At 43.8% G+C, this 13,573-nt stretch overlaps 1 protein-coding gene across 1 annotated transcript in view; it reads right to left on the reverse strand.

Annotated features, from left to right (window-relative positions):
• Positions 1-13,573, reverse strand: part of frem3 (Fras1 related extracellular matrix 3) — a 137,959-nt gene that overhangs the window by 39,962 nt on the left and 84,424 nt on the right. Inside the window, exon 9 of the mRNA XM_078399117.1 lies at positions 2,462-2,611. Within this exon, the coding sequence (XP_078255243.1) occupies positions 2,462-2,611 (150 nt within the window). The remainder of the gene's footprint in view (positions 1-2,461; positions 2,612-13,573) is intronic.

Raw genomic sequence — 13,573 nt, forward strand, 5'->3', positions numbered from 1 at the left:
AAATCATGCTCGACTAATCTTCTGGAATCTTTTGAGGATGTAACAAGTAGAATGGATAAGGGAGAGCCAGTGGATGTGATGTATCTGGACTTTCAAAAAGCCTTTGACAAGGTCCCACACAAGAGATTAGTGTGCAAAATTAGAGCACATGGTATTGGGGGTAGGTTATTGACATGGATAGAGAACTGGTTGGCAGACAGGAAGCAAAGAGCAGGAATTAATGGGTCCTTTTCAGAATGGCAGGCAGTGACTAGTGTGGTGCCGCAAGGCTCGGTGCTGGGACCCCAGTTGTTTACAATATATATTAACGATTTTGACGAGGGAATTAAATGTAAAATCTCCAAGTTTGCGGATGACACAAAGCTGGGTGGCCGTGTGAGCTGCGATGAGGATGCAGGGTGACTTGGATAGGTTGGGTGAGTGGGTGGATGCATGGCAGATGCAGTATAATGTGGATAAATGTGAGGTTATCCACTTTGGTGGCAAGAAGAGGAAGGCATATTTTCTGAATGGTGTCAAATTAGGAAAAGAGGAGGTGCAACGAGACCTGGGTGTGTTTGTACATCAGTCACTGAAAGTAAGCATGCAGGTACAGCAGGCAGTGAAGAAAGCTATTGGCATGTTGGCCTTCATTGCGAGAGGATTTGAGTTTAGAAGCAAGGAGGTCCTACTGCAGTTGTACAGGGCCCTGATGAGACCGTACCTGGAGCATATTTGGTCTCCTAATTTGAGGAAGGACATTACTGTTATTGAGGGAGTGCAGCGCAGGTTCACCAGGTTAATTCCCATGATGGCGGGACTGACATACGATGAAAGCGTGGGTCAACTGGACTTGTATTCACTGGAATTTAGAAGGATGAGAGGGGATCTCATAGAACTTTTTAAATTCTTAAAGGATTGGACAGGCTAGATGCAGGAAAAATGTTCCTTATGCTGGGGGAGTCCAGAACTAGGGGGTCACAGTTTAAGAATAAGGGGTAGGCCATTTGGAACTGAGATGAGGAAAAACATCTTCACCCAGAGAGTTGTGAATCTGTGGAATTGTCTGCCACAGAAGGCAGTGGAGGCCAATTCACTGGATGTTTTCAAGAGAGAGTTAGATTTAGCTCTTAGGGCTAAAGTAATCGAGGGATATGGGGAAAAAGCAGGAACGGGGTACTGATTTTAGATGATCAGCCATGATCATATTGAATGGCGGAGGTGGCTCGAAGGGCCGAATGGCCTCCTCCCGCACCTATGTTTCTATGTTAATTCCAAATGCAGGACGCAGACTCGATTCAGTTCAGTTCAAATGCTGAAAGCTGGCGATTCAGTAATGGCACCCCATGTTACCTGCGTTTATCTCATTGGCCTTTATCAGAGTTTAAAGATCATATCTGGTCTGTCCACTCACGAGAAGAATCCCAGCGTATTCAATCGTTGCTGTGGTTCTGAGCACCCAGTTATGAGAAATATCTTTTACACCATCTCTGAACTTTTATATCCTTTTTATTAAAAAAATGAGACCAGTAAGGCTGACAGTTCTCTATAACAATAGCAGAGCTTTTTATTTTCATAATTGTTTTTTTCTTCAGATGTTAAATCTCGTGTATTGTTTCTATTTTTATTGAGTTGTTAACCTGCACTGATGATTTTAATGATTCCCAGAGCTGTGCCCAAAGATTGATTCTTACTTTCCAAAGAATACCTGGTTTCAATATTTCTCCTTTTCAGGGCGCACCAGCTCACACTTATCTTAAAACATTCTGCATGTTTATTAACTACTAATATACACCCCAGTATTTTCTAATTTTGGGTCTAATTTGCTCTTTTACTAAAAAAATATATAAAGCTGAAAAATATAGAGCTAGTCCCTGCAACCACAATTCCTATCTGCTACAGTTCCCAGTTAGGATCAGTGACGAGAGCAAAGGATTCTGTTCCGAGTTGTTCTCCTGACCCTCCGTGATATTTTACACCATGCTGGAGTAACAATGAAAAGGTCGGCTGGCGAGAAAAGGTTACATATTTGTCAGTTACATTCATCTATACAGTTAACCTTCAATTGATTTCAGTGGCCTTGGATTAAGAATTGCCAAAAAAGGGTATAACACAAAATGACGAAGCATTTCCAGAACAAAAATAGGTGAATAGGTCTTGACTAGTGTTTATCCTCCTTGTAAGCCTCCTCCACTCTCTTCTGTTCGGTGACCTCCGCTAGAAAGAACAAAAGTTGATGCTCGGTGAATGGATGACCTGACTTAACGGTGATGACCTCCGTGATTATTATGTAATCTCTCCAATCTTCTGCATGAGGTTGGGGTGAGACAACATAGGACTTAAGAACGCTTGTTATTGAGATTTCAGGAGAAAAGCTTTCCAAATAATACAATTCTAACATCATGTCCAAATTCAAACTACAAAATGAACCAAGCAAAAAAAAATTTTTTTTAATTGGTATTGGATCTGAAAGTTCACAAACCTTCGGCTGACGTCGGTTCTGCTTTGCGGGAACGCACAGTGACAGTCGCAGTCTTTGACAAGTCAGTTCCTGTTCTCCAGACACGCACCTCCACGTAGCCAGCACTTTCATCCACCTCATAATCCTGGTCTCCGAAATAGAAAGCTGGCTCTACACATAACAATTGAAAAGGAACAGGTGAAAACCGATGTTACAGTAGTATATTGAAAAAATGGTTCCGAGACCCTCATACAATAAATCCCGCTACGACGACATCTTTACTAAGCTGAGAAATGTAATCGTCGATCGAGAAGAAAACCCGTATAGTGTTGCAAAAGGCGATGATCTGCGAGCTTTTTTAATCACGCAACCATCTGGCTGCAGAATAATCCTGTGGCCATAAGCAGTGTCCTTTATCCTTCCTCTCTAATGTTGTTACTAACTTCATTGAATTGGGCTGCCAGTCAACCTGCCTGCTATTATAAACAAGCTTACCGAGGGTATTAACTGGAACAATCTCTTTTTTGCCAAACGACAGAGAGAGAAATTGGGCTCTCTCTATTAAATCTCCTGTTACTTTAGGATGGGACAAAAGACAAGTCAGTTTCCTTGCTCAGGACGGATTCCATATCAGTAATCAAACTGACAATCTAACAAAGGATTGAGCACTAGTGTTTCAACGGCAGCACCCATATCTGCACAGTAATCGCTAACCTCAGAAGTGCGTCTTTGTCCTATCTTTATTTAACTGAATGGACTGGGCAGTGCTGATTGTTGCCAGCAGAATATTTATTCCATCCCAACAGCAGGGCCCAGCCTTGCTGGGAATCAACATTACTTTGGGAAAATCCACTCTCTGACTTTGCACCAAATTTAGTTGAGGATCTGAAACCCATTGATTTCAATAGGTATTAATAAGTTACATACTATTTTTAAAACTTTTAATTTTGCATGTTTAATTACTTTGTTTTTTGCCTGTGCTTCAATTTTTTTTTTTAGATCTTTGGGTATACCGTTCCTCGGTAGTATAGCACAGTTCCTCGGTAGTACAGTGGTCAGTATCCCCGCCAGTCATAGTCGAGACAGGGGTTCAATTCCCCGCTAGGATAATGCATTACGGAGTTTAAAAAAAGCTTTAAACTATTTTGTTTCCACGAGATGATCCTCAATAACCTAACTCCTTTTATATTTCTTTAATAATGTTCTGACTTTGACATTCAATGTCATGGAGACTGCAAAGTGACTACTATTTCAATAAACTCAAATAAATTTTCATTCATTAGTGTCCATACAATTTAACATAATTGATGTGCTTTCATTACAATTTCATCACATTTCCCATCTAAAATATTTACCCACATGCTCCAGTGCAAAGTCCACAAGACATCACAAAGAGCTCTCCCTCTAAAGAGGACACCCAGCATTTTCTATTTTAATTCAATACTTCAGATAGCTCCAAGCCATAAAGAATTTGACACAATTTTCCAGGCCCACATCTTTTGTTTCTCATCAGACACTCTCTCAGTCTTGCCTTGCAAACTCAGTTCAATGAGACCCTCAGAGCTTCAAAATTGTCGTCTGTAGTTTAATTTAGTTTAGTTTAGTTGAGCGATACAGCGCAGAAACAGGCCCTTCGGCCCACTGAGTCTGCACCAACCGGCGATCCCCGCACATTAGCGTTACCATACACACAGTAGGAACGATTTTACATTTTATACCAAGCCAATTAACCGACGTCATTGGATTATGGGAGGAAACTGAAGATATCAGAGAAAACCCATGTGGTCACGGGGAGAACGTACAAACTCCGTACAGCTAAGCACCCATAGTCAGGATCGAACCCGGGTCCCTGGCACTGTAATACTTGTATACACTGGAATTTAGAAGGATGAGAGGGGATCTTATCGAAACATATAAGATTATTAATGGGTTGGACACGTTAGAGGCAGGAAACATGTTCCCAATGTTGGGGGAGTCCAGAACCAGGGGCCACAGTTTAAGAATAAAGAGTAGGCCATTTAGAACGGAGATGAGGAAAAGCTTTTTCAGTCAGAGAGTTGTAAATCTGTGGAATTCACTGCCTCAGAAGGCAGTGGAGGCCAATTCTCTGAATGCATTCAAGAGAGAGCTAGATAGAGCTCTTAAGGATAGCGGAGTCAGGGGGTAAGGGGAGAAGGCAGGAACAGGGTACTGATTGAGAATGATCAGCCATGATCACATTGAATGGCGGTGCTGGCTCGAAGGGCCGAATGGCCTACTCCTGCACCTATTGTCTATTGTAAGGCAGTGCCACCATGCCACCCACATTTCAGTCAAGTACAGATTAAAATGCCTCTCCTTTCACCTCTCAATTCCTGAAAATCTGAAATCTGTCCAATGTTGCATTGTGTGGAGGGTCACAGAAATATTATCACACTTTGAAACCCTTTTCCTGCATCACATCAGTTGGCTTGGATTGTTCATTAGACCTCTTTACTATGGTGAACAACAAAAGATAGAAAGAAATACCGGCACGGTGGCACAGCGGTAGATTTGCTGCCTTACAGCGAATGCAGCTCCGGAGTTTCGGGTTTGATCCTGACTAGGGGCGCCGTCTGTACGGGGTTTGTACGTATGTTTCCGCGCTGTATCTCGAAATCTAAATCTAAAATCAACTCTGCCTCATTAGGCACATTTCATCTGCTATGGTGGCTTCATCTGCTCCATTCCCCAACGCGCAATTGAATTGTGCATTCTCTAAAGGAGGATATATACATCCGAGGCTTCTTGTCATTTGGCCACACGTCTATCATGTATTATCTCCATGGGGTTATACCTCTCTGATCACATCACCCTTGTCATAACATTCCGGCAAAATAATCTAAAATCTGCCTTTCCAAAGTCTCACTCTGTACCCATCCTCCACTGACAATGTTTCTCAAAAGCTGTTCATTGCTTCAGACTGGACATTAGAGATAAAGTGTGCAAACAGTCCCTTTGACCCACCGGGTCCCTGCCAACCAGCGAATAACCCCATACACTACCACTATCCTACGCACAAAGGACAAGTTACAATTTACAGAAGCCACGTAAGTACGTCCTTGCAATGTGGGAGGAATCCAGAGCACCCAGAGAAAACCCACACAGTCATAGGGAGAATGTACAAACTCTGTACGTTCTTAGCAAATCCACACTCAACACTAATGTAGTGTGATCAAGTTAATTTCTGGTACCATTGGTGTCACATGTAGCTTATTCGTTCTTTTAATAAAGTATCCTTTGCCACTTTCTGTGGCAAATTAGTGGGTCAGGCAGCATCCCTGAAGATCATGGATAGGTGATGTTTCGGATCAGGATCCTTCTTCGGACTGATTGCAGGGGCGGGGAGAGACGAAAAGCTGGAGGAGTGGCAGGACAAAACGTGACAGGTGAACACAGGTGAGAGGGGGGGGGGTGAAAGGCAGATGTTCGGACATAGGCAAGAGATAAAAGTCAAGTCAAGTCAAGTCAATTTTATTTGTATAGCACATTTAAAAACAACCCACGTTGACCAAAGTGCTGTACATCTGATTAGGTTCCAATGGAAAAAAAAAAAGAAACATACAGTAGCACGCAAACAGTTCACAGCGCCTCCTCAATGAGCCTCAAACGCTAGGGAGTAGAAATAGGTTTTGAGCCTGGACTTAAAGGAGTCGATGGAGGGGGCAGTTCTGATGGGGAGAGGGATGCTGTTCCACAGTCTAGGAGCTGCAACCGCAAAAGCGCGGTCACCCCTGAGCTTAAGCCTAGACCGCGGGATAGTGAGTAGCCCCAAGTCGGCCGACCTGAGGGACCTGGAGATAGGGAGGGGGGTTAGAAGATTTTTGATGTGGGGGGGGAGTGTCCATTTAGGGCTTTATACGTGAATAGGAGGAGCTTGAAGTTGATTCTGTACCGTACAGGGAGCCAGTGGAGAGAGGCCAGAATCGGGGTGATGTGGTCCCTTTTACGGGTACCCGTCAGGAGTCTCGCTGTGGCGTTTTGGACCAGTTGCAGGCGGGACAGGGAAGATTGGCTGATCCCAGTGTATAGGGAGTTGCAGTAGTCTAGGCGGGAGGAAATGAAAGCGTGAATGATTTTTTCTGTGTCGTCGAATTGGAGGAAAGGTTTGATTTTAGCTATGGTTCGAAGTTGGAAGAAGCTGGCTTTTACCACAGCGTTGACTTGCTTATCAAATTTTAATGCAGAGTCAAATATCATGCCGAGGTTTTTGACATGCGGTGATGCGGTGAAAAGAACAGATGATGTGAATAAAAGGATTGAAGATTTGCGGATTGTGAAGCCAGAGGAAGGAATATCAGTGGAGGAGAAAGGGAAGGGAAGAAAGGGGAGCAAGTCCAGGTGAAGCACAGGGGAGGGGGAGGAAGAAATTGGTGTGGTGTCAGAGCCAACCTAAAATTGGAGAATTCACTGTATTACCAGGTGATCACACCAGATGGCACTATATCCCTTAAAGTTCTCAAATTGTTCGCTGTACTGGATGATAGAGGGCATTATGTCAATAGTCAATAGTCAATTTATTTGTCACATACACATAAATGTGTAGTGAAATGAAAAATTACCTGCAGTTCAACAATAAGACCAATAAGAATAATCAATAAAAATGCAATAGCACATACAATCATAACCAACACCAAACAAAAGAAACATCCATCACAGTGAGTCTCCTCCAGTCACCTCCTCACTGTGATGGAAGGCCAGAATGTCTTTTATGTTAGTCTCACAAAACCATCTTCAACCACAAAAAAAAGCCTTTTCTGGATGCAATAAAATCCAGTGTCTCCATAAGAGGTGAAGAAGAATAAGGGCTTCAAATAAGATTGTTTAATTTCTTGTTAAAGCACACACAGTTGTCCTCAAAACCATTAAACCAATGAAATTTACAACACAGCAAATAAAATGAATGCAATTTACAATACGATAAATTTTATTCATCCCCAGAGGGAAATTGGTCTGCCAGCAGTCACAGCACACAAGGAACCCAAAATAAATATCCTTCCACAGCTTAAAAGAACGAACAATGTATAAACCACACACTCAATGATGAACCCACGCTTTCTGTTTGTATATCCAGTGTACATGGTCTATCAATAGACAATAGGTGCAGGAGGAGGCCATTCGGCCCTTCGAGCCAGCACCGCCATTCAATGTGATCATGGCTGATCATTCTCAATCAGTACCCCGTTCCTGCCTTCTCCCCATACCCCCTGACTCCGCTATCCTTAAGAGCTCTATCCAGCTCTCTCTTGAATGCATTCAGAGAATTGGCCTCCACTGCCTTCTGAGGCAGAGAATTCCACAGATTCACAACTCTCTGACTGAATTTTTTTTTCCTCATCTCAGTTCTAAATGGCCTACCCCTTATTCTTAAACTGTGGCCCCTTGTTCTGGACTCCCCCAACATCAAACAGCTCACAATGGTCTGTTTCCTTTACCATCGTTATTTTGCATATCTTTCATTCTGTGTTCTATATCTCTCTACTTCACCATCTATATCTCTTGTTTCACTTTCCCCTGACTCCAGTCTGTAGAAAGGTCTCGACCCAAAACATCACCCATTCTTTCTCTCCAGAGATGCTGCCTGTCCCGTTGAGTTACTCCAGCATTTTGTGTCAATCTCCATATATCAATATATTCTTGAGGTAATTGCAATTGGGTATTTAGAGGCTGCCTCTTAAGTCAACTGAAGTTATGTACTGAGTTAGTCTTTGATACAAGTTCGATATCCCAGGGTTCCATCTTCAGTCCATACTGAGGTAATTGACATTGCTGTGGTTGCTATGAGTTATTCTGACTGAGAAGAAACTCTTATGATACCTAACGCTGCTAATGGTTCATATACATAGACAATAGGGGAAGCCAGGTTTTATGGTTTGGAGTGATGCTGTTTCCGTGGTTTTGAGGCGGATGATGAGGCCATTTTGGGAACTGCAGACCCTTCCCCAGATGTGGCTGGAGGTGGCTGGCAGCACAGGTTGGTGGTAGTAGTGAGGTGGTGCTCTCATTGTGCGCCTCACACTCACTGGGCATCTATGTGCTCCCAATGCATGGAATCAAGGTTCTCAACATCTTTCAAAGTCCTCTTGCTCCACTTGCAGCGCTCCTGGTTCTGGTCACCATGATTAGGAAAACATTAACTCCACCATTCAAAAATTGATTTTGAGAGTTGGATACACCCACAGTGTACCATAACCCCCCCAAGAATTTGCTGTGACCACGTGGGTTTCCTCTGGGTGCCCCAGTCCTCTCTCACATCCTAAAGACGTGCTCCATAAAATTGGCCCTAATAGTGTAGGGAGCGAATGTGGAAGTGAGATACATAGAACTAGCATGAATGGTTGCCGATGGTCAGCATGGGCTCGGAGGGCCGCAAAGAGTCTTTCGTCCCTGCTGTATCTCCAAACTAAACTAAAATTCCAAAGATTTTGAATAAAAGTCTTTCTCCTCGCCCAATATGCACAATTTCTTTCTAGGACATATGTTAATCAATTGTCTATTTGAGATTGGTATATTGCAAGTTTTATTGCCTACTAAACCAAGTGGACCCGTTGGGCCCAAACCTCTCCTGCATTGGTCCAGCACCCTGTCCTCCCCCGCCCCTCTCCTCAACTCCCCTCTCCCTTCTCCCCCACTCCCCCCTTCCCCCCTCCCTCCTCCCCTCCCCCTCCCCTCCTTTTAATCTTTAAAATGTGAATAACTTAAAAAAATATAACACCGATTTCAATAAAACTACTTGCATTATCACTAAAGTGACAATGGTGAGTAAGGTGGGCCTACAATTGTCGCGCTATCGTGTACCGTTTTGGCTGAAGTTCAGTCACAAAGAAGATAACAAACGAGAGTATTAGTATATAGATACTTTGATTGTTGTGATAACAACTCCGGAACAAAAGGGTTTGCCTTTATTCTGATAGTGAGAGCAACATAAGATCTATAGAAAGAAAGCTTGATGAACAGAACATCCTTTCTGATTTCATTTACTCTGATGCTGTTCTAGTGGGTACTTACCAAACGTCAAGCTTTAAGCTCCTAATCATTTGAGATCAGAATAAATGTCACATATACCAGATGGTGTGTGTATCCACCATACTTCATCTGCTCTGCAGTGTCAGAGATACCGGTTTGGTGTCATTAAATTCACAATGAAATGTTTAAGCTCAAAGGTGAATCAGTTGCCCTTCAAGCAACTTTATTTCAAATGACAGTCAGCTTCAGGTGAAGTGGGGAGAGCTGATAGAAATATGTAGAAATTATGATAGGCGTGGATAGGGTAGACAGTCAGCACCTTTTATCCCCAGGATGAAAAAGGTCAAAGATTAGAAGGCATCATTTTAAAGTGGGAGGTGCAAACTCTAAAGGAGATGGGCAGGGCAAGTCCGAAGAAGGATCCTGTCCCGAAACATCACCCATCCTTTTTCTCCAGAGATGCTGCCCGACCCGCTGAATTACTCAAGCACTTTGTGTCTATCTTGGTTTTTATTTTACAGAGAAAGTAGTGGGCGCTTGCAAACACACTGCTGGGGTGTCGGTGGAAGCAGATATAATATTGGTGTTTAAGAGGTTTCTGGATTGGCAGGGAATGGTGGGATATAGACAATAGACAATAGGTGCAGGAGTAGGCCCTTCGAGCCAGCACCGCAATTCAATGTGATCATGGCTGATCATTCTCAATCAGTACCCCGTGCCTGCCTTCTCCCCATACCCCCTGACTCCGCTATCCTTAAGAGCTCTATCCAGCTCTCTCTTGAATGCATTCAGAGAATTGGCCTCCACTGCCTTCTGAGGCAGAGAATTCCACAGATTTACAACTCTCTGACTGAAAAAGTTTTTCCCCATCTCTGTTCTAAATGGCCTACCCCTTATTCTTAAACTGTGGCCCCTGGTTCTGGACTCCCCCAACATTGGGAACATGTCTCCTGCCTCTAACGTGTCCAACCCCTAAATAATCTTATATGTTTCGATAAGATCCCCTCTCATCCTTCTAAATTCCAGTGTATACAAGCCTAGCTGCTCCAGTCTTTCAACATACGACAGTCCCGACATTCCGGGAATTAACCTAGTAAACCTACGCTGCACGCCCTCAATAGCAAGATATGGATAATGTGCAAGCAGAGAGGACAACTTTAACTTAGTATTATGTTCAGCATGGACATTGTGGGCTAATGGGCCTGTTCCTGTCTTGTATTCTAAGTTCTCTGCAAGTGAATAATTTGGCTGGAGTTTCTGCTCATTTCCCGTAACTATGACAGTAAAATGATATAAATCCTTGGAAAATTGAGTACATTAAACTTCCATCATTGATTGATTGATTGATTTAAAGAAGGTGCTTGGAAACAAGCCCTTCGGCCCATCAAATCCACATCGACCTGTTCGCGCTAGTTCTATGTTATCCCACTTACACAGCAGGGACAATTTACAGAGGCCAATTAGCCAACAAATCTGCCTGTCTTTGGGATGTGGGAGGAAAACCCACACAATCACAGGAAGACTGTGCAATCTCTACACAGACGTAACCCAAAGGTCAAGATCAAACCCAGTTCACTGGCATGGTGAGTCAGCAGCTCTACCAGCTGTGCCACCACTATTTCAGGTTTCAATAGATTTCCAAAGCGTTAGCAAACATGAATAATTTATTTCAAAATTCAACCCCCCCCCCCCCCTCGGCTTGGATAGAGTGGATGTGGAGAGGGTTTTCCACTCGTGGGAGAGTCTAGGACTAGAGGTCATAGATAGCCTCAGAATTAAAGGACGTTCTTTTAGGAAGGAGTTGAGAAGAAATTTCTTTAGTCAGAGGGTGGTGAATCTATGGAATTCAGTGGATATTTTTCAAGGCAGAGATAGATAGATTCCTGATTAGTACGGGTGTCAGGGGTTGTGGTGAGAAGGCAGAAGAATGGGGTTAGGAGGGAGAGATAGATCAGCCAATGGCAGAGTAGACTTGATGGGCCGAATGGCCTAATTCTACTCCTATTCCTTATGACCCCCCCCCCCCACCACCACCATAATCAGTGCACTTAGACCATAGCCACTGACCAGTGTAGTGCAGCTGATGCATTGAGACAGTATAAGGGCAATAATAGTAGACCAGTTGGGCTGGAAACCTGCTGACAATTTATATATGGACAGAATGAAAGACATCCAGCTGCTTACTCAACCTGAGGACAAGAGAAAACATACTTTGCTTAAGAGAATACTTTATCATCATCATATCATATATATACAGCCGGAAACAGGCCTTTTCGGCCCACCAAGTCCGTGCCGCCCAGCGATCCCCGCACATTAACACTATCCTACACCCACTAGGGACAATTTTTACATTTACCCAGCCAATTAACCTACTTACCTGTACGTCTTTGGAGTGTGGGAGGAAACCAAAGATCTCGGAGAAAACCCACGTAGGTCACGGGGAGAACGTACAAACTCCTTACAGTGCAGCACCCGTAGTCAGGATCGAACCTGAGTCTCCGGCGCTGCATTCGCTGTAAGGCAGCAACTCTACCGCTGCGCTACCGTGCCGCCCTATTCTATTCTCTAATCTTGTAACAAAACAATCGAGGTTTCAAAAAAATTGAAATTTTCACTTGGTTTTTATTTCAGTATTCCCGTAATCTCACCTGTCAATAACTCCTTGATTTATTTACTATTTATGCATGAACAACCAGTACTTGGCAAAACTTCTAAAAAGGTTAGAATGGTAGACCTATAATTGGTCTGGTTCACTTGATCTTTTCATTCGGTACCTTTCCAAGCGCTACATACACACAATAAATATTGTCAGCAGGATTAGAAGAAGATTGCACCTAAACAACAGTCTTGTCTACTCTTAGCTTGCAGTAATTGATTTCAAACATAATTAATGCACTCTGGCATCTGATTTGGCAATGGCCTGTGAGTTAGTCTGGTGGACATGTTATTATGCAGTGCCATTACTAACTCCCGTGCCTAATTAGATTTAGTGGCCAAATTCCTGCAGCCGACTTTGTATGTTTTGGCTAGGTCAGGTTATAGCTACACTTCAAAATCTCTAAATATCTACTCATTTATCTTCCAGCAGAATTAAAATGCTTAGCATTTCATTACCTTCTCAGTAAAATTATTTCATGTTAAAATAAAATTCTGCGCGATTCTGCGTATAAGATTATTAAGATTATTAAGGGGTTGGACAGTTAGAGGCAGGAAACATGTTCCCAATGTTGGGGGAGTCCAGAACAAGGGGCCACGGTTTAAGAATAAGGGGTAGGCCATTTAGAACGTAGATGAAGAAAAACATTTTCAGTCAGAGCGTTGTGAATCTATGGAATTCTCTGCCTCAGAAGGCAGTGGAGGCCAATTCTCTGAATACATTCAAGAGAGAGCTAGATAGAGCTCTTAAGGATAGGGGAGTCAGGGGGTATTGGGAGAAGGCAGGAACGGGGTACTGGTTGAGAATGATCAGCCATGATCACATTTATTCACAAAATGCTGGAGTAACTCAGCAGGTCAGGCAGCATCTCAGGAGAGAAGGAATGGGTGACGTTTCGGGTCGAGACCCTTCTTCTGACTGATGTCAGGGGGGCGGGACAAAGGAAGGATATAGGTGGAGACAGGAAGATAGAGGGAGATCTGGGAAGGAGGAGGGGAACAGAGGAACTATCTAAAGTTGGAGAAGTCGATGTTCATGCCACTGGGCTGCAAGCTGCCCAGGTGAAATATGAGGTGCTGTTCCTCCAATTTCCAGTGGGCCTCACTATGGCACTGGAGGAGGCCCATGACGGAAAGGTCAGACGGAGCAGCGGGATGTAGAAGAGACCCTAGTGAGAGCCTCATCTATAATGGATGAGGGGAAGCCCCGTTTCCTGAAGAATTCTTCTACATCCCGCAGCTCCGCTCTTGCTCCCCCTTCCCCCACTCTCAACAAGGACAGAATCCCCCTCGTTCTCACCTTCCACCCCACCAGCCAGCGGATCCAACATATCATCCGCAAACATTTCCGTCACCTACAACGGGACCCCACCACTGGCCATATCTTCCCATCCCTTCCCCTCTCTGCGTTCCGCAGAGACCGTTCCCTCCGTAACTCCCTGGTCCACTCGTCCTTTCCTACCCAAACCACCCCACGAGATGCAACACCTGTCC

Source organism: Rhinoraja longicauda, chromosome 1 (genome assembly GCF_053455715.1).
Source record: "Rhinoraja longicauda isolate Sanriku21f chromosome 1, sRhiLon1.1, whole genome shotgun sequence".
NCBI classification, from domain to species: Eukaryota; Metazoa; Chordata; class Chondrichthyes; order Rajiformes; family Arhynchobatidae; genus Rhinoraja; species Rhinoraja longicauda.